Source organism: Marmota flaviventris, chromosome 17 (assembly GCF_047511675.1).
Source record: "Marmota flaviventris isolate mMarFla1 chromosome 17, mMarFla1.hap1, whole genome shotgun sequence".
In the NCBI taxonomy this organism is placed as follows: Eukaryota; Metazoa; Chordata; class Mammalia; order Rodentia; family Sciuridae; genus Marmota; species Marmota flaviventris.
Genome location: NC_092514.1, coordinates 77,332,017 through 77,353,530, shown reverse-complemented (window position 1 = coordinate 77,353,530; position 21,514 = coordinate 77,332,017). Strand labels below are relative to the sequence as shown.

At 55.4% G+C, this 21,514-nt stretch overlaps 1 protein-coding gene across 3 annotated transcripts in view; it reads right to left on the bottom strand.

Moving 5' to 3' along the window:
• The window catches only part of Aspscr1 (ASPSCR1 tether for SLC2A4, UBX domain containing), a 38,193-nt gene extending 21,486 nt beyond the window's left edge, over nucleotides 1–16,707 (bottom strand). Inside the window, exons 1-7 of one of the 3 annotated variants that reach the window (XM_027955484.2) lie at nucleotides 16,561–16,707; nucleotides 15,499–15,554; nucleotides 12,167–12,281; nucleotides 10,431–10,531; nucleotides 3,773–3,830; nucleotides 1,907–1,980; nucleotides 1,074–1,494 (exon numbers count right to left, since the gene is read on the bottom strand). In XM_027955484.2, the coding sequence (XP_027811285.2) occupies nucleotides 1,074–1,494; nucleotides 1,907–1,980; nucleotides 3,773–3,830; nucleotides 10,431–10,531; nucleotides 12,167–12,281; nucleotides 15,499–15,554; nucleotides 16,561–16,662 (927 nt within the window). In that variant the 5' untranslated portion in view covers nucleotides 16,663–16,707. Of the gene's footprint in view, nucleotides 1–1,073; nucleotides 1,495–1,906; nucleotides 1,981–3,772; nucleotides 3,831–10,430; nucleotides 10,532–12,166; nucleotides 12,282–15,498; nucleotides 15,555–16,375; nucleotides 16,422–16,560 lie in introns of those variants that run through there. The other 2 variants (XM_071603076.1, XM_027955485.2) reach the window with 2 other exon arrangements.
• Nucleotides 16,708–21,514: the final 4,807 nt, after the last annotated feature.

The window sequence follows — 21,514 nt, the reverse complement described above, 5'->3', positions numbered from 1 at the left end:
AACCAAGCCCTTGGGGAGAGGACCCAGCACATCCAAGAACCTGAGTGTTTCCTGGGAAATTTGCAAGGAAGCCGTGACTGCTGGGGCAGATGGGGTCTTGTGGCACCCAGTGGATGAGCAAGAGCCACACCCAGGCTGAGCCGAGGTAGTTCTGGAGAGGATGAAGGCCTCACCACACTTCCAAGGGGACTGGCGGAAGCCGTTTGGCCTTGGCTGCGGAGTCCAAGAGGGGCCAGGCCGAGTCTCCAGGCAGGAACTGATCAACAGGGCAGACTTCACCTGCTCAGGAGTTGCCATGGCTGCCACTGGCCAGGGCCACTGGACAGTGGAGGGAAAGAGGCAGAAGGTAGACACTCCTTGAGGGCCCAGTGGGAAGCAGAGATGGTTCCTGCAGGTGTGCAGCCCCAGGCAGGGCAGGAGCTGGCTCCCAGTAGCCATTCATCCACCCATCAGCACCCACCTGCTGAGACCTAAAGGTGGGGCCCTCCCACGCCTCAGGTGGTGGGGGTGGGCATTACTGGGATGGCAGGACACTGAGACCCAAGGACGAAGATGGCCCCAGAACTGAGATGCCAAATGCCACGGGACCACAGGGTGCAGCGCTCAACAGGGAGCTGCCCTCACAAGGCCGTCGCCAGGGAGGAGGCGCGTCTCAGATCACCCAGGCCAGCAGCCGCTGATCCGGCTGCTTCCTAGGTTCTCTCCCCCAGCACAGTTTGACTGAAGCTGACGAGAATCTCCATGCCAGGGCTGGGGCTGTAGCTCAGTGGTTAAGCACCACTGGGTTGAATCCCCCAAGAAAAACCCTCCCAGCTGGGCAGGAGGGTGGACAGCAGCTTCTCCAGGTCACTGCACAGGTGCAGAAAGAGCGGGTCAGATTCAGGGTGGCTCCAGGTAGCAGAAACATTTGGTGGTGCCATGAACAGTGGGCATCAGAGCCCATCAGACTAAACACCTAACCAGGACCTCGCCCAACGGTAGACACAGACCACAACAGAACAAGTCACCACTGAGACACAGCCGTGGCTGCCAGCCCTGGCTGATCAGGTCCCCCTGGTCCACCACACCCTTACCTCCTGCTGGGGCTCCTCGCCAGGCCTTGACTTCTTGGGTTTGGAGGGACCTCCAGGGCAGGAGAAGGACTTGGGCGACATGGCCAAGGGTGAGACTGGAGACCTGGCGCTCTGCGAAGGGCCCCCCAGCCGCTGTCCCCCACCAGAGAAAGGAACAAAGGGGGCGGACGCAGGCTTCTTTGTGCTCTGCTTCGCCTGAGCGTCTCCTGGCTCTGAGCTGCCCGTGAGGCTGGTCCCCGAGGTGCCTGCATCATCCTGACACCTCAGGTCGCCCCTGATGAGCCCCCCTGATTTTAAGAGGGGCAGAGGGCTGCCAGTGGCCTGGGTGGCTGACGTGGAGGAGGCCGGGCTTCCTGGGGTCTTGCTCCCCATGGCCCCAGGCTCCTGCTTGCCTGCAGCGTCACATTGCTTCATGACAAACCTGGGGGAGCCAGAAAGTGAGTGGACACCACAGAGCAGAGGACAGGACCTTCTCCACTTTGTCCAGTCCCACCCTCTGAGGGCACCTCACAGGGGGGTGGCCTGAGTTCCCGCACCTCCTCTCCTACTTCCCACATTCCTTCTCCCTTTCCTGTGAGATCTCGGGTTTGTTTTGTTTTGTTTTGTGTGGGGATCGAACCCAGGGGCTCTACCACCAAGCTGCACCCCAGCCCTTTATGCGTTTTTTGTGACAAGGTCTCACTAAATTGCTTAGGGTGACCTTGAACTTGCGAACCTCCTGTCTCAGTTTCCCAAGTCGCTGGGATTACAGGTGTGGCCACTGCACCTGGCCGAGCACACATTTTATTTTTAACTAAATGGAACTCCAAACCCAGTAGCTGCTCTGCCCTTACCTGATGGTGGCACTGCCCCCGGTCAGCCCCAGTGACTGCAGCGTTGTGCTCCGTAGGGCCTCTCCACCAGTTACCTGTAGGAAAGGCAAACAGGACGCTTAAGTCCCTCTCCCAGATGCCAACACCCAGGGCAACACCCCAAGCCCTCACTGATAAAGACCCATCAGGCCCAGGCTGGGGCTCCTCTGGCCAGTGCCCTCTCCCACCCAGGCCTTCCTCTGCCCACGAGCTCTGCAAGGTCCAACAACCTGACTTGCAGCTGGTGAGGGCCCGCGACCACCTTTCTCCACCCAGCCTGGCCTCCTCGGCTGTGAACTGAGCCCACTGAGGCTGGGAGAGAAGGGTGGGCTGGGTGGGGGCCACCCTGAGGCCCGTAGCCCTGCCCAAAGCTGCCGGCCAGTGGGAATGGACGGGGGGAGCACACTGAGGTGAGCGCAGAGAACAGGCCCCATCCCCACCAAAACTGCCCATCTTGATCTGTGAACACCAGGCCCATGGCCACCACTGGCCAAAATGACTGCCGAGTCTGCCCAGAACAGCCTGTTCAGAGAAGGGCCTCTTCCCCAGCACTCCCAGGCCCCTCACAGCCCACTGCACTGCGGCAGGACGTAGGGACAGCAGACAGCCCAGGCCTCAGGGGTCCAGACACTGGGGGGCCGGCCAGGTTCACCAGCTCCACGGCTGCTGGCCAGACTCCAGCAGGACCAGCCACCTCTGTGAAGGGAGCCCGTCCATGGCTCTGACTCTTCAGAACCCTTTGAGCCACAGGGACCCCAGGTCAGAACATAGTTCCACGGGCTCTGCTGGCCTGGCCAGGGTGGCAGTACCCACTCTGCACCCTGTCTGGCTGTGGCCAGCCCAGCTTCTTCCCCACCATGCCCACAAGCAGCCACAGCTGCCCTCCAGGCCAGTGCTGCCTCAGGGTCACTAAACTATCTGACTAGACCTCACCTCTCAAGGACCACTTCTAGTTGGGTTTTGCCAGGGACTGAACCCAGCCCCATACTCCACCACTGAGCAACTTCCCGCCCTCAACAGTCATTCCTGACACTCAGCTCTGGATGCACGGGGCTCAGGATGGACAGGGCTCAGGCCCAGCTGTCTGCACCCACTGAGCTAACGCAAGCTCTTTGAGGAGCAGCCTCTGGAGAGGATCGTCCCTCTGAGGGCTGAACACAAGAGCCAGGGTGCATGGCCACACCCCAGCAGTCAGCCCAGTCCCAGAGGCCTTGTGGCCCATCTCTTCCCCAGGACGCGCTGGCATGAGCAGCTTCCTGGTCCCCTCACAGTTCCCACCCCTCACAGCTTCAGGTCAGGGGACCTCGACTGGGAACAAACAGGGGGAAGTCCCATCCACACAAGGGCTGTCCCAGCCTCTCAGGGACCGTGTCCCCCACTCTGCCCCAAGCCAGCAAAGGGCACTGGGCCAGGGTTGAAACAAAAAGCCCCTGTGAGGCCACAGGACCAGGCACTAGGAGAGTCCCCACCATGGCAGGCAGGCTGCCGGGCGGCAGGCCTTGGGGCCAGACTTTGCCTCGGCCTCGCTGCGCTCGGTTTTGAAAAAGATCAAAACACAGAGCAAAGCAAATATTTATTAAAATGAAACCACTTTTGTAACTCTTGGGCTTTGAGAGAAGCTGAAAAAACAAACAGGCCACTGAGGGAGGTTTCGGGAGCAGCCCAGGCAGCGCGGCTGGTCCCAGTGGGCTGGCTGTGCCGCTTCTTTCCATAAAACACGCCGGCTCTCAGGAGCCGCCGCCCAGGCTGCCGCTTTGAGCTTTGAAGATGGTGGGCAGTTTCCAGCCTGGAGAGCGGGCTGGGCTGGCTGAGTATGGCAACGGGCAGGGGTGGGTGGCCGGCACCTACCTCGTCCCTCATGTACACACAGACAGGGGTCGCCTCTCCCGGCTGCTGCACGTGCTCTCTGGGTGGAGGAAAGAGTGCGTCAGGGGCCTCTGGGACAGCTAGGAGCCCCAGGCACCCAGCCCAGCTGGGGGCAGGAGGCCCTGGGGGCTTAGGGCCACAGCCCTCAGCCAAGCAGCCCAGCCTGGCATAGCCTCCCACACCCCATCCACCCCTGACCACTGGGAGGAGGGAGCTGACAGCCAAGCAGAGCCCGGAGAAGGTCCCAGCCATTGGCACGCAGCCTCGAGAGAGAGGAACTGTCAACCCTAGACAACCCCAGCAGCAGCACGCTGCCAAGGGTGCTACACTCTGCTGTGTGCTAGGCCAGCGCCCGAGACGGGTATCAAGGTCCTGGGATCTGGGTTTTCATCTCAAGATGCCTCTCAGAGGGCCGCTGACCCGAGATGGCCAGGACCAGTTCAGCATGCAAAGCCATTAGGCGGACTTGGAGCAAGAGGTAAAGTCCCCAAGGCCACGAGCATTGCCATGTGCTGTCCCCTCTGCCCAGCCCACGGGGCGACACTGGGGTGTACACACAGCAGTCTTTAGGTACTACAATGTCAGTCCTTGACCACAGCGCACATTGCAGTCCACAGGGCCCAGTGGATGACCGCAGGGCATGGACAGGGACAGTGGCACCTCCTGGTGAAGCACACTTCAATACCCGTGGTGTCGAGTGGGACAAGACAGGCTCTGAAGAGGACCTTTACACAGTGAGGCAGTGGCACTGCAAACACGCTGGTCCATGCCTGCCCAGAAGGCCACCTGGAAGCTGAGCTCCCAGTGACTGACACAAGTTGGGGACAAGAGGAGGAATAGGCTGGGAAACACCAGACCCAAAGGGACCCGCCCCATACACACGCCCCCCTACCCCCCGCATGGTCCCACCAAGGGCTGTGCCCATGCCTGGCCCCACGCTCAGCTCAGGCCTGACTGCCCACATCATCAGCCACATGATGTGGGGCAGGGCTCGAGCAGCAAGGGGCATGGGGCCGCGCTGGCAACCAGAAGGCAGGGCAGAGACTAGGTAAGGCAGGCTTGGATGGGCTGCAGCCTGGAGGGCCAAGGACAGGCACTGGGACCACCAGGCAGGGAACCTGGGCACCAAGCGGGTTTGCAGCCGCCGCCCCCCCTTACAGCATACTGTAGAGCGTCTGATGACAAGAGCTCTGGTCTCTTCCTGGGTTACCCACAGCTCGATGGGCCCTGGGAGGTTTGGAAACCAGGAGGTGGGACCTAGCTGAAGCAAGTGGGTCTTCAAGGCACCTGCCTTTGGGGACTCGACCTTGGCCCCAACCCCTCCTCCCCCACCCTGCTTCCAGCCCCTGTGATGAGCAGCGGGCTTCAGCACACCCTCTGCCACCAAGCACTGCCACTAAAGCCCAAGGCCTGGGGCTGCATGGCTATGGACCAAAGCCTCCAGAACCACGAGCCAAGATGAACCTTTCCTCCTTCAAGCTGTTGCTCTCAGGTGCTGGGTCCCAGCAACACACGGCCGACTCACACACAACCTAAGGAAACAGGGAGCTCAGGCCACAAGTCGTCTGGGAAAGCCAAGGGTCCGACCCCTTGAATGTGACAGACAGCTTCAGGTCTCACAGCTGGCTGCACCACTCAACCTGGGACTCCCCATGGCCCTGATGCCAGCAGAGCATGGCCAGAGCTCCCTGAAGCAGGGATGCACACAGCAGGACGACATCAAAGCCTGGACGGGCTCTGACATGTGGCTTCTCCAGAAGAAACACAGGCGGGTCAGATTCGCTTGTGCAAGGTCTGAGGAGCGGCCAGAGGCCAAGGGAGGGCACTAAAATCCCTTCCAGACCTTCAGCCACTCAGACCAGCAAGCAGAGCTCTCTGCCAGGTGGCAGGTCTAAGGAGGCCTCCTGCACCCTGCACAACCCTCAGGTCTGAAGACCTGGTCGTGCACCACAGGCCAGGCGAGCCTGGAGTGAGAAACCACCAGTGCACCCCGTGGTTCCTGTGGTGCTACCCACTCACATGAGACACCCCTCGGCCAAAAAGAGGGTGCTGGGGGCGCCAGTAAGGTCTCAATCCTCAAAGGCCAGCAAACATTCCCTGGTCAGAGCCAAGGGTCAGCTTGGATGATTGGGCAGAGCAGAGATGCCACTGATGCTGGCCTTGGGTACAAGTTCCACCCACCACAAAGCTCATCACCCGCTGAGGGGTAGACTGTCTGCCCACTCAGGGCCCAGCTGCTGTGTGATGCACCGTGTGCTGGGGACAGGCGGTGTCTGTGACGACTGTTTGGCCCTGAACAAGCCAGAGCTGGTACAAACACACTGCCAAGAAAATTCTGTGTTCCCCACACAAGAATGACACATGCTGACAAAAGCTAGCAAGACCAGCAGAGCCCGTGACTGCCGGCAGAGTGGGTGCGCCTGCTCAGGGAGCCGAGAGAGCCAGGCAAGGTGTCTTGGCCACCACCACACGACAGCACAGACCCTGCTCCCTGCCCCCTGCCCCGTGTTCAGGCTGGAGGGAGCAAAGAGGGCAGCAGCTGAGCCTAGGCGAGTCCTGAGGAAAAGCAGCTGTGACCAGGAGTTCAGAGCCAGCTGTCCACTGGGCCCACAAAGCAATCCTAAGTGCGTCCAGGGGCTATCCTCAGAGCCCTGTTCTCACTGCAGCCACTCCCTGCAGCCCACTTGGCCTTCCAAGAAACGTAGGTCCCACTCACAGAGGGGCAGGATATGAGACAGCCAGGGGACGGGAGGCACACCGGGGCGGGAGGCACAGTCACACTTGGGGAGGAGAGGAGGGGCTGAGTCCCCTGTGTAGCCAGTTCATGGACTTGACACTCACCAAAACCCCCAGTACCCGCAAACTGACTTGAGAGCGTCCCCTGGGGCGGGCTGGGCCACAGTGGAGCAGAGGCGGCCGAGGCTCCTTACGGAAGGGCACTCCAGGCTGACTGGGGGCTCTGCCCAGGCAGCGAGTTCCAGTCTGGGGACTTCGGCATCTGTGCTTTCTCCCACCCAGGCTCAGCCCTTGATGTAGCCTCCAGCTTCTCCCTCCTCCAAGCTCACCTGGCCATGCGGAACTGTGCCTGCTCAACAGCTGCTCTGAGGGCTGCCCCATGGGCAGCAGGATGCTGCCTGACTTGTCCCTTACACCCCACACCAACCTGTCCTGGAGCCTCACAGGTCCCCCACCTGAATGACACTCAGGCCCCCAAAAGCCCCCAGCATCCGCTCCACGTGCTCCTCCCAGGCCTGCCCATGGTAACATCTTGACCGCCCGATGCTGCGGCTCATCACTGAAGGGCACTGCAGCCAGACGGAAGGTCCACCCAGGCAGGCAGGAGCAGCAGCGGCCCAGAAGCCAGTGAGACATACCCAGTGCCAAGAACTTCAGGCAACGTAAGGGGCCTCGTTTCCCGTTGATTACGTGCTTGAAGAATACTACTTTGGTACACTGAGCTAAACAAACATTACTAAAATTATTATGCCCGTTGTTACTTTCTGCTTAACATGAGTGCTAGGAAATTCTGAGTTCCTTCATGACCTTACGGTCATTGCTTGTGTGGTATTCCCAGAGCTGCTCCAGAGGCTGGGGGCCAGGTATGAGCCACATCCATGTTCAGATGGAAGGCCCTACCTAACATCATTGGCTCCAGCCTAGGAGACCACCTGGTGGTCCCCGACACACGGAGCATGACCCCCATGCCATGCTGATCTCCAGAGGGCTCCCTAGCAGGTGTGGGTCTGCGATCCCCAACCTAAGCACACCTAACCAGGCCCAGCACCTGTGTGGTTCTCATACTCTCCCACTTTCCAGAAGTACCAGGGGGCAGCCAGCTTCTCTCCTGTCCCAGTCTGGGGAGACTGGGGGTCCCAGAACCAGACCACATGCTCCTCCTCACTTCATGCAGTCATCTCTGAATCAGGGATGTCTCAGTTCCCAGTGGACCCTCTGCTCTGTCCCCAGCCTGTGCTCCCTGGGCCTGGAGCCCTCACCATGGAACTGGAAACACACACGCGTGCGCGCACACACATACACACACACACACACACACACACGCACACGCATGCAAGGGGCCTCCATCCTGCTTCCCAGTGAGGAGCACCAACTTCAAAGACAAAACTGGTTCTGCACTTCCAGAGCTGAAATGTCTCTTGGTTCAGCAATTCTGCCTCTGGAAAGTATCCTAAGGGAGGCGCTAAGGGTGGTCCTCGGCTAGCAGCCCACTCCCACTGCCTGTGCAGGCCACACGCTGGGCAACAACTGCGGCGGCTCTGGCGAGTTGGTCAGGTACAAAAGGCAGTCCTGTCGCCCAGCAGAGGAGGGAAGTGGGAAAAGCACCCAAGGCACTCTCCACAAGGGGGTCTGGTACAATCATGGCCAGAAAGGCCAGGCCCAAACCTCGTCCCCCACAGCCTTCCCATGTCCATGAGCTGTCATGAACATCCTTGACAGACACTCCACTGTCACCCAGGCCCTGAGGCTGTGACCTCCAGACTCCATAGCCTCTAAGGGCCCGTTCCTCCTGGTGGAAGGGCTGCCCCACCCTCCCCTCCAGCCATACTTCACCATTTACAGTCACCTAGCCTAGGAGCTTCTGTGAACACCCTTGGCCTGCCCCAGAGGCCACTCCAGGACACTGGGGGCCATGTCCTCGTCTTCGTACCCACCCACCACTAAGATGACAATAAATGAGGTACAGTCCACGAGCCACCCAGGCAGTACCAGGCCCAGAAGGCGTGTCCCCTGGGGCTGTCTGTCCTGGGTGCTGACTCTCCTCCACCAAGCACAGGCGGCAGTTCCCTCCCTGGGGTGTGGGCAACACCGGAACCTTTCTGGGATTCGGAAAACACTGGGTGTTCCCACCGGATTCTGAAGGCACTTCTCCACCCCCACAGAATTCCCAGGCCTGCCCTCCCTCAAGCTGCGGAACGTCCTGCATTTCACAATGATGACCCTTGATGAGGGTCTTCCACACACTCGGCTGGGCCCTCGAACCTTCGGCACTGCTCTTCAGAGACCCACAGGAGAGGCTGAAGATCCCACTGAGCTTCTGACTGACCCTCTGCCCTCTTTTCTCCACCCTCCACTAGGGTCCGCACAGTTCCTCCACCCACCAAGGAGGCGCAGCCTCTATCCTCAGAGGAGTCAGCCACACAGCCAGCAGGAGGGTGACAGCAATGGTCATGAGCCGGCCAGTGGTGCGTGCTGGCCCCAGCCTGGCAGGCTGTGCACACTCTGGCTCTGAAGCCCACAACCAGAGAAGGAGCCAGTCCGTGTGACCCTAACCGCCACGGACCAACACCCTGCCTGAGACGCTCCTGGCTGCGCACACACCCGCAGCCCCAGACCGCCTTCATCTAAGTGCTCCACTGCAGCCCATCCTCGTGTTGATGACCTTGCATGTCCTCTGAGGACAGTGACTAACACACAGTTCCCAACCAGGCAGTAGCCATCTCGTCCTCTTCATTCCCCTGCCTCAGGGGCAGCTGCACACCTGGGGCGTCCACTCATCTTAAACCTTCAAACCAGGCTCCATCAAAACTGCCGTTGTCAGGGTTGCCGAGGGCCCAGCCTGCAGACCCCAGCACCTCGTCCTCAGTGCAGCTGAGGACAGCTGGGCACTCCACCCACCCACTAGGGTCCAGAGCACTCTCTCTCTACAGTGGCCTCTGCCAGGCAGAGCCACTTCCCACACACAACCCCCACGCCAGGCCCTGTTCTCAGTGCTGGAGACACACCCGCTCATCTTGTCTGCACACCCATGCAACAGAGGGGGCCACCAAGGCCCCGAGAGTGCAGCAACCGAGCCACACAGCCAGCACTACTCCTCCCGCTCTGCTGGCTGAGGCCTGTCAAGTGAACAGGGACTTCCATCCCACAACGAAAAGACCCAGACTTAAAGGGCTACCACTTTTACACATCCAAGAATAAAGCTTAAACCATAAATCAACAGCCAGGAACTAACACATGGCAATATTACTTAGAAGACCAGCTGGGCACAGTGGCATATACTTGAGGCTAGCTACTTGGGAGGTTGAGGCAGGAGGATCCCAAGTTCAAGGTCAACCTCAGTGATTTAATGAGATACTGCTGCAAAGTAAAAAATAAAAAGGGCTAGGGATGTGGCTCAGTGGTACAGCCCCACTGGACCCAATCCCCAGTCCTGAGGGATTAAAAAAAAAAAAAAAAGACAATTCATTTTCATGAGGAATTTCACACCAAAGAGTTAGTGTCTTTTCTGATCCCCCAAACACTGACCCCCATCTATCCAGGGAAAAGCAGGCACAGGAAGAGGCACCAGTACAACTCCCTTCTCTGCTCACCAAGCCCCTGGGGGGCCTCTCAGGTCCCCACAGCGCTGGAGGCATGCTCCTGCTCCTCTTGGAGAGCAATGACAAGGCTGTGTCAGGCCTGAAACTTCGCTCAATGAGAGGAGCCAGTGGCCACCCACGGCACTGGGTCCTGACCAGTAAATGGGCAGCTTCCACATCCCATCAGTCCTCTCAAGCAGCACCACCTGGGGGAATTCTCGTGCTCGGGCCCTGGCCACAACAGTGGGGTGCAGCCCTGGGGCCACAGCAGCATGCCTGCCAGGGGCGGGCAAGAAAGAGTCAGGGACCTGCCCACCAACACTCACCTGGTCGGGGCAAAGTGGCTGAGAAGCTCCCAGAGGGTCTGGCCTGAACAGAAAGTGTCCTGCAACCGGGAGCCATCATCAAGCTGCAGAGCAATTCGAACCTGGAAGGGCAGGACGCGAGAAGTCAACTAGCAAGAAGAGCAGCTATCCCAACAAACCTCACTCGAATCCCAGGGAACAGGCAGAAGGCACCCACCTGGGGAGCACTGCTGCCACTCTGTACACCCTGGAGACACCAGTGGCTCAGGGGCCCTTAAGGGTCGCACCAGCACATGCACGTGCACAGGTGTGCGGCCCCACAGGAAGAATCCCTCATGGAAATGCCCCTGGTGCCAGAGGCACCCTCAGGTCACACTCCATTCACCTGGTGCAGCATCACCAGAGGCCCCGAGCCAAACTGCCCCTGACAACCCCAGAACCCTGAGACAGTACCTGATGAGTGTTGCCAAGTTTCCAGAAGTGTGTTACATGGCAAAATGTAACTGACACATGCCATTTTATGAATTTTTGTTCACAACTGAGCACACTACTTTTCCAAATCTTTTTGGGGGACTGGTAATTGATCACCCTGGAGCACTGAACCCCAAGCCACATCCCCAACCCCTTTTATTTTTGAGATAGGGTCTCACTAAGTTTGCTTAGGGCCTCTCAAAGTTGCTGAGACTGGCTTTGGACCTGTGATCCTCCTGCCCCAGCCTCCTAGGCCTCTGGGATGACAGGCGTGCGCCACTGTACCTGGCCCATATCTACTGTTAATAACTGTGTCCCCATTCAGGAGCACAGGCTATGACCCAGCGGAGGCATTCTTTCTGGTCCCTCTGAAAAGCGAAGCAATAGATCCCCTGGTGCACAAAGCCTGGGTGTGGACCTGAGCTCCACCCTCAGACCACACACCGTGGCCCAGGCTTCCACATCTGCGAGTCCAGCTGCCCTGCTGTTCTCGCCATGGGATTCTTCAAGTGCACATTTACATCAAACCCCAGTAACACAGAGGAGGGACTCCCTGCATGACAGGGTGCCTGGGCCTCCCACTCACCCCACATACCTGGGGAACCCTGAGGGAAGCCAGGCTCCCTCCCACGCAGCAGAGAGGACCGCAGCAGCAACCAAAAGACCAGTATTGGGCTCAGTCCCAGCCCACTGAATCCTGGTCGGCACAATCCAGCCACGGCCTTGGGGAGCTATCAATGCCCCAGGGCAGAGCCTCCTGGTCTGATGAGAAAGCACTTTCCCACCACGCAGGGAAAACACAATCACAGGAGAAAAGGCCGGGGCAGCGGCTGGTCAAGAGGACAGTCATCACCCTTGCTGCCGTTTTCATCTGCAACAGAGGCTACCTTCCAAACCCCTAACAATCTGGACCCGAAGGACTGTGGTGAGCAGCAGCGGGGCCAGCAAGCCCTGCTAGAGAAGGACGGCAAGGCCTAAGCTCTGCAGCTGCTGGCCGAGGCGTGCAGCAGCTGCTGGGGGTCCACCTGGCTCCTCAAGTTCTATATCTTTATGACTCTGTGACCAGACACGTCAGCCTGGTGGGCAAGCATTACTGACAGGCTGAGATCGACATGGCATCAAAAAGGAAAAAAGAAAGACAGAAGACCATGACTGGCTTCCAGTCAAACCAGGTAGAATACATTGCTCCAGCCTGACCGAAGAAGGCCCCCGACTCCCTTCTACTCTTCCAGCCCAAACAAGAGCCAGGCAAGCAGCCCCCACCTCACAGCGGGCCACATACCTACCATTTTCTCTGGCCCCTCACGGCTCCGGGACACAGGCACCATCTCCAGTTTGGCATTATTGGGCAGGTTGGCAAATCTCCACTGGAGAGAGAGGTCCAGCACAGTCCTCTGGAACCTATGGAAAGAGACCAAAGCCACTTGCTGCCCTGCAGACCACACTCGTCCTGACTCCATCCAAACTGCAGGGCAGCTACCCACTGAGCAGGCCCCATGGCCACAAGAGCAAGAAGTTACAACCTGCAAAGAGGCAGGTCCCCAACCACAGGGAGCTCAGGAAGGAAAGAGAAGTATAGCACTGACTCAGCCTGAAAGCCTGGGAGACAGGGAGAGGAGCAGGAAACTGGCATTATGAACCTCTGGACCCAGAGGCCTATAGACCCTCAAGAAATAAACACATGGGGTCTGGGACTGTGGCTCAGCGGAGGAGCGCTCGCCTAGCACAGGCGGGCCCCAGGTTCAATTCTCAGCACCACATAGAAATAAAAGGCATTGTGTTGTGTCCATCTACACCAAAAAAAAAAAAAAAACATATTCCACCGGTGGAAAGTCTCCCCCTACCACTCCTGCTTCCTCCCATCCTCCAAGGGGGCCACACCCAGGAGACAAACAGAGGAGGCAGAGATTCTAGAGAAACCACACCAGGAATGGGCCAACCCAACATCCTCAAGGTAAACTCAGGGCAAGAGCAGACAGTAAAGCTACAGCCTCCCACCTGCAGCAGCAGTCATTTCTCTGCCATCTCCTGGGGGTCAGCTGTGAACCAGGGCCTGGAGGTCTTAGACCCTCCTAGCCAGCAAAAAATACCATAAATCCCTGGGAAAACAAGGTGAGGCTGAAGACTTCTCTGAGCCCTAGCAGGGAGGGTCAGAGGTATTCCAAAGGCCCAGACAATACGGCTTCTCTCAAAAGCACCAGGGACCAAAAGCCCTGGTGAGTCAGTAGAGATGGCATCCAAGGAAAGGAGAAACAGGCAGCAGCCCTGAGCCCACCTGGGATCAGCCTTCAAGAGCCTGCCCCTTCCAGAAAGCATGGCCTCACATAGTCACAACTAGTGTGCCTTCTGATGAGGAGCTCAGACAAGGAGCCAGCAGGCAGCCCAGGCCAGGCGAAGGCAGAGCCAGGACCTCAGTGCAAGGCTCCTGACACCCAGCTCAAAACACCTTGGCCACAGACCCACAAGGAACTCAACACCTGCCCTAGGAAGAGAAGAATGACAGGCACTGGGGGAGCTCACCATGCTGCCTTTGTCAGGGGTGGGCAGGGCAGGAGCCACCCGCCTGGGAGCCTTCCCAACCTAACCCTTCTCATGCCAACTCCCACAGGTCCCAGGACCCGTGTGGAAGCAAGAACCACTGGTCCACCCCACACTCTGTGACAGACCACACACACCTGAGAAAAGTTCCTGCTCATCCATCTTAAAAAACAAAGTTACTGGCTCCAATTTAAAAAGAGACATGTGGCGGGGAGGGAGAGAAGGGAGGGGGCATAGGGGTTGAAAAAACAGTGGAATGCGATGGTCATCATTACCCTAAGTACGCGTATGAAAACACGAAGATGTGACCCTACTTTGTGTACAACCGGAGATATGAAAAATTGTGCTTTATATGTGTAATACGAATTGTAGTACATTCTGCTGTCATATATAACAAATTAAAATTTTAAAGATTTTAAAAATAAAAAAATAAATAAAAAGAGATATGGATCAGAGGAAATCAATGGGAGAACAAGTAAGAGAACTATTGTCACTCAGAAGTCAGACACTGGGCTCTGTTTTAATTAAAGTTTAGAGGAAAACTACAGAACTAGGGAGAGAAATTCATGTGAAATTTTAATACAGAGAGTGGTCAGCACAACTTCAAATGCAAAACATTAGAAACAACTGCTCAAGGTTTTCTGGATTTCTAGCAGTTTACAAAGCCCAAAGGCATTTGGAAAAAATGAAATGAGGCAACACTGATAGTGTCTTGAACATGGCTAGCAGACTGGAAACTGCCAAATAAATATCAGAAAGGAGCCTCACTCACCCAGGAGAGGGATGGCAGTGCTTTGTAAACCATCACAGTTAGTGATGACAGGAAGACAGGAGGAAAGCTAATACAGTGTTGCAGTGGAGCTCACTCAAACTATACTCATTAACTGGGCATGATGGCCCACACCTGTAATCCCAGCAGCTTGGGAGGCTGAGGCAGGAGAATGATAGGTTCAAAGCCAGCCTCAGCAGCTTAGCAAGGCTGTAAGCAACTTAGTGACCCGCAGCCGGCTTGCCCTCAAATAAGAAATTAAAAGGGCTGGGGATGTGGCTCAGTGGTTAAGTGCCCTTCAGTTCAATCTGTGGTACCAAGAAAAGAAAAATCATTTTCATTGGCTCCAACCAGATACCATCATACGGATGGCAGTCAACAGAGTGGAGCAACACTCTGTGACAGGATGCTCAGAAATGACCCACCAGTTGAAGCATGTGTCCTGGGATTCTCAGACAGACACAACAGGAGGCACATGACAGGCTGACACCACCCGATGATAGCTCCTGAGAAACTCCTCCCTGGAAAGCCCATGAGCTGTGTGGACAAAGCTGAGGCAGGCTCCTGTCCTCTGCTCAACCATCAGGACAATACTGCCAGGACCTATCTTTAAGATGTAAAGCTTCCCCGGCAAGACAGAAACCCATACCTCACCAGCACAAGTGTCCTGACACCCCTAGGCCTCAGACCCCTAGAGGATCTTGTGGATCTCCTCAGAACTGTGCAGGGAACTCCAGGACTAGGATCTGCCATAGCTGCCAGGCTCCACCCCGTTTACAGAATTTCTTCCCAGGACCACTTTGTCTTCAGACCCCTGCCAGAAACTTATACAACCAAATGCACTAAAGCCCTCTGTAGGTTGAATGTAGGCCCACAAAAGACACATCAATGTCCTAACCCCACAACATGTGAATGTGACCTTATTTGGTAGAAGGGTCTTTGCAGATGTACTTAAGGATTTGAATAAGATCATCCAGGATTACCCGGTGGGCCCTAAACCCAATGACAAGTATCCTTCTAATGCAGAGAGAAGCCATGTGAAGGCAGAGGCAGAGAATAATACAGCCACAAGACAAGTACCTGGGCCTGCAGAAGCTAAGCTGGAAGAGGAGAGAAAGGACTCTCCCCCAGGACATGCAGAGAACAGCTCTGTCACACCTTGAATTTGGACTTTCAGGTACCAGAAAAGGCAAATATACTTCTGAAGCTTGAGGCCACCCAAGGGGACTCTTCCAAGCCAGAGACAGTACATGTTGGGGGCATGGAAGCAGATAAGACTGGGACCCCACAGCTAAGCCCAAGCACACTCACTTCAGATCGTATTCACTGGGGTTGAAGTCCTGCCGCCGACAGGTGTCCTCCAGAACCTGGGAGATTAAAGGACAGTGAACCTCTATTGTTGGCCAGGGCACCTGCCCAGAAAGGCAGACACATCTGTCTGTGCAGAGCCAGCTGCTTGGCTGTCCCGACAAAACCAGGTGTAAGGCCACTGGATCAGCAACTCAAAGCCCTGTGCAACTAACCCACAAATCCTGTCCACTCACCCCTCTTCTAACTAGGGACCTCCACCACCTGCCTTATTTCCTCAGCTCTTGTGGACACGGTCTATTCATGCTCTGGGCGCTCTGGTCCTCACTCCACAGATATCTTTGTATCACATGCCCTGAGATTGTCTCTCCCAAAGAATAAAGTTCAAACTATTCATTTCTGCCCCCTGCTCAAACCTGCCCAGAGACAGACTGCCCTGGGCCTAAGAGCCTTTGAAAACCTGCTCCCAGACCCTCGCCCCTCTTCCCCAGGAGCCAGATCAAAAGGGTCACTCCTGTAGGTCCTGGGGCCCGGCAGCCAGAATTCCCACTTCTGAACTTTGCGTCCCCCACTCCACCCGACCCCGTGGTCTCCTGCCACAGACACCGGTTGCATGTCCTATGACCCTCACTGTCCCCTACAACAGGGGCTCAATGAACACTTTTAAGTTGAAATCATTCGAGGTCACAAGCAGCGCCCAGCAAAAGCGCAGTGCGTGACTCAGCAAGTCGCTTCCGGACACGAAAGCCGGCCCGTCCAAGGTCCGGGAGGAGGAGGGGGACAGGGATGGCCCCCTGCCCAACGCCCCGGAAGGCTGGGCTCAAGTGAGCGCCGCCGTGGCCTCTAGGCCCTCGAGGAGACTCGCGACGCGACCACCCGCCTGCGCAGGGCGCCGCCTCCCTCCGAGACCTCCGAGACCCCCCGAGCCCGCGCCGCGGACCTCCAGGAGGGCGGGGCGCCGCGCGGGAGGCGACCATTGGCCGCCGCGGGCCCCGCCCCGGGCCCCGCCCCGGCGCTCCCGGGCCGCCGCAGAGACCCCCGCCCGCCCCGGGCCGCCGGCCGCACCTGCAGCAGCACGGTACTCGGCGTCACCTTCACCGTGTGGCGCCGCCCGTTCGGGGCCAGCACCGACACCGCGGAGCCCCCGCCGCCCGCCGGGGCCGCCATCTTCCGCTCACGTGACCCGCAGCCGGCTCGCCCTCAAACAACTTTATCGGCAACAGCCGCGACGCACAGCCACGCGGCCGCGGGGGCGGGGCCAGCGCCGGGCCCCGCCCCGGCCGCCAGGCCCCGCCCCCGCGCGGTCAGAAGCACGTGCCGGCCGCTGCGGTCCGGGTGTGCCGCCGGCCGCGGCCCGGGAAGAAGGCCACCGCCAGGTCTCGTAGGCTTGCGGTGCGCTCCAACGGGCGCCGCGTGGGACCGGACGGTCAGCCCGCCCCAGTGAGAACAGCGAGGCCCGAGGTCCCGCCAACCCCGCAGCCATGCCCACGCCGCTGGTCCTCAGTGCCCAGCTCTCCTGTGACCCCACCCCTCCAGCCCCTGGACAGAGCCTCCCATTCGTCTACCCATAAAGTAATGGGCAAGCATCCCTGCGTCGGCTCTCCTCACTGACCGAGCGCCTGGCCTTCTCTTGTCCTCCTCATCTTGGTGGCTGGAGGAGACAGTGAGATACCTGTGGAGTGTTGTAGAGACCTCTGTAAAGGGGGCTGGGCGTGTGGCTCCCGCGGCAGCGCGCTCGCCTGGCATGCGCTGGGTTACCCTCAGCACCACAAAAAGATGTTTTTTTGACCACCAAAAGCTAAGAAATAAATTAAAAAAAAAAAGAAAGATCTCTGTAAAGCTGCGAATAGAGAAGTGGGGACATGTCCCAGAACCCTTGAGTGAGCCACACTCCTAACTTCATGCCTAGAGGACTTCCCCTAGCCAAGCCCTTTGCTGAGCAGAGGCTTTTCAGGGGACATGCTGCAACACCCTGGTGGCCTCAGCCATCCAAGCTGAAGGCTGCTAGCTCCCATATTTTGGGGGAACTGCCTTCACTCTCCAGCCACAGGCTGCTAGTCATAGCCACCATTGCACAGGTGTCCCCCAAGCCCTGAGCTTGGCAAAGCTCTAAATTCTGTCCTGGACTTTTGCTGTCCCCAGCACAGCTGCCTGATGCTGGTCACACCAGATATCGGCTTAACTGCCTCTCCTGGGCGCGCGTGCTGTGATGCTCTGGTAAACAGGATCATCTGTGTCACAGACCCATGATAAACATGGACGCCTGTGTAGAAGTGGGGAGATGGGAAAGCCTAGGTGAAGGGACAGCCTACACACTCCGCTACCTGGAACCGTCCCCGAGCCACACACGGTGCCCTGAGGAAACTGGGTGGGTTTGTCCCCACCCTCAAGCAAGACAAACAGATGTCCCAGATCTCTTGATGGCCTGCAATCCAAGCCACACTGTCAAAAGAATCTGAGCCTATTTTCTTTCAACATACCACAGTTGGGAACCTGCAGCTAAAAACTTGGGGCAGCAAAGTGGCACGGATGAAGCCAACATATTCTTCATGTAATAAATAAGCCAGGTGTGAGAGTAGCTCTTTGGGACCATCAATATCATATTTTCCCCACAACCATTTACCCAACAATTTTAGCATCAGTTGATAAATGGAGCCCTTACATTTATAGCTGCAAAATTATGATTTTCCAAGTTAATCATTCCTCCTACATTTAGCAGTCAATTGTTCTTCAAAAAGAAAAGTTTTCCTCTTTTTAAAAATGTTCTTAAGCACTAAAATGAAAATTCAATATTCTTTCTTTTTTAATTTGTTCATTATTTTTTTAGTTGTAGAGGGACACAATACTTTTATTTATTTTTATGTGGTGCTGAGGATCAAACCCAGGGCCTCACATGCACTAGACAAGTGCTCCACCACTGAGTTATAACCCCAACTCCTCATTATTCTTTTTTTTAATATTTATTTTTAGTTTTGATTGGATACAATGCCTTTATTTTTATTTACTTATTTTTGTGTGATGCTTAGGATTGAACCCAGAGCCTTGCATGTACTAGGCGGGCGCTCTACTGCTGAGCCACAACCTCAGCCCCTCATTATTCTTTATGATGTTTAAATTGGTCCAAATGTAGACAGTGAGACTGACTTCCTTCATTCTGTTTCCTGCCCTCCTTTTTTGGGGGGAGGGTTTTTTTTTGGGGGGTTGGGGATTGAACCCCAGGGTGCTTAACTATTGAGCCACATCCCCAGCCTTTTTAAAATTTTTTTAAATTGTAGTTGGATAGTTATATATAGATGGACACAATACCTTTTTTTTTTTTTAAAGAGAGAGAATTTTTTTAATGTTTATTTTTTAGTTTTCGGCGGACACAACATCTTTGCTTGTATGTGGTGCTGAGGATCGAACCCGGACCGCACGCATGCCAGGCGAGCACGCTACCACTTGAGCCACATCCCCAGCCCGACACAATACCTTTATTTTACTTATTTTCATGTGGTGCTAAGGATCGAACTCAGTGCTTCACACATGCTAGGCAAACGCTCAGCCACTGAGTCACAACCACAGCCCCCAGCCCTTTTTTATATTTTATTTTATTATTTTTTTAATATTTATTTTTGGTTTTCAGTGGACACAACATCTTTTATTTTTATTTTATTTTTATGTGGCGCTGAGGATCGAACCTGGGTCCCACCCGTGCTAGGCAAGTGCTGTACTGCTGAGCCACAATCCCAGTCCATATTTTATTATTTTTAAATATTTTTTTAATTGTAGATAGACACAATATCTTTATTTATTTATTTTTATGCGGAGCAGAGGATTGAACCCACGGCATCACACATGCGAGGCAGGCATGCTACCACTGAGCTACAGCCCCAGCCCCCCCTTTTTATATTTTATTTAGAGACAGGGTCTCACTAAATCACTGAGGCTAGCTTTATAAACTTGCAATCTGCCTGCCTCAGCCTCCCAAACCACTGAGACTGTAGGCATGCACCAACAGACCGGGCTTTATTTTAATTTTTTTAATTTTTATTTCTTTTTCCAGGGTCCCGGACTGAGCTCAGGGCCTTGCATGTGATAGGCAAGCACTGGGCCATTGAGCTAAATCCCCAACTCCAGGCTTATTTTTATATTATTTCAAACTTAGAAGAAATCTGTAACAAATCTCTCTCTCTCTCTCTCCATATATATATATATACACACATATATATATGTGTATATATATATATATATATATATATATTTTTTTTTTTTTTTTTTTTTTTGCGGTGCTGGGGATGAACCCAGGGCCTTGTGCATGCAAGGAAAGCACTCTACCAACCAGGCTATATCCTCAGCCAAGAAACCCCTCTATGTCTTTTAGCCAGATCAATCATTTGTCTACAGGTGGCACCATTTGCTCCGTCATTGCCCTTCTCCACTTGTGTATAAACTTCTTTTGAATCGTTTGAGATAAGTTGGACACATTGTGTCCCTTTGCCACTGAAAACCTCAGTGTGCGCGTCTCAGGAATAAGGGCATTCTGTAATAGAAGTCCCCTCCTGTTACACAGAACGGAGGGATCTAACGTTGGCCCCATACTCCAGACCCTCCCACAGCTGGCCGTCCAGTGACCTCTGTCCTGCTCTTTTAGGTTTCCATGACCCCCAGCACTTCCCCCTTGCTCCAGTCCTAAAGTCATCCATTTCTTTAGGAGGCCCTGGTCCTCTTCAGAGGGAAATGGGATCCAGAAGCAAGTTCTGAGTACCCAGGGTTCTCATTGCTGCTGAAATGCCCCAGCCCCTCCTGGGGCAGCACCGCACTGTAAAGTGTTCCAAATGCTGCTAATTCCACGCCACGCCTCAGCGTTTCCTTTTCTTCCCTCATCCCATATTTGTATTTTTTTTGGTGGGGGGGATACCAGGTAGTGAACTCAGGGGCACTTAACCACTGAGCCACACCCCCAGCCCTATTTTGTATTACATTAGAGACAGGTCTTACCGAGTTGCTTAGAGCCTCCCTTTTGCTGAGGCTGGCTTTGAACTTGCAATCCTCCTGCCTCAGCCTCCCAAGCTGCTGGGATTAAAGGTGTGTGCCATTGCACCTGTCTCTTCCATATTTGTATTTTATTGAATCATGAAACTTCCAATAGTTTTTTATCTACAAAAAAAAAAAAAAATGGTAAATCTATATGGCTCAGCCTCACATCTCCTTTGTCCACAGTGAGAAGGCTTGTTTTCAGTAAATCAATATGTTGATTCTATTGGTCTGTACTGGATTATCTTCCAGGGCTGGAGGTGTAGCTGAGTGGTAAAGCCCTTGCCTAGCATTTGTGAGGCTCTGGATTGGATTTCCAGCACTGGAGTGGGCAGGGGGTGGGGTGGGGGGAGACTTCAAACAATTTCAGAGCTGCTATAGTAGTCCTGCTAGTAACCACAGACCTAGTAATGAAATTCCAAATTTTTTCCTAGTTGTTTTTGCCCTTAGAATATATCCTACCAGAGAAATACAGAGTATTGTGTTCAAGAATCATTTAAGACTGGGAACAATGGTACATGTCTGTTGTCCAGCTACTGGAGAGGCTGAAGCAGAAGGAGTGCTGGAGTCCAGGAGTTAGTGGCCAGCCTGGACTACACAGTGAGACCCCTTATCAGATAAATAAAAATAAAACTGGGGAAATTTTATTTGAATTAATTATTTGGGGGGCTTAGGTCAGATTCTCAGGCTGCCATTCAAATGTTCAGGAGGAGATTCATTATGGGGATGGGTTCACATGATCCACTGTCAAAGACCAAGGAGAGTCAGGGGTGTGGTTCAGTCCCAGTCTGAAGGCCTGTGAACGGGTGGGGGGGGGGAGCCAAATGTGAGTCCTACTCTGAGCCCAGAGGCCTGAGAGCTGGGCGGGGATGGGGACCTGCACTGCCATAAGTCCTCAAGTCTCAAGAACCAGGAGCCCACTCTCCAAGGGCAGGAAAAGCAGGGAAGGGGCTGAGTGTACCTCGGGGGTAGAGCCTGGCTTACTCTGCTCAAGGCCCTGGGT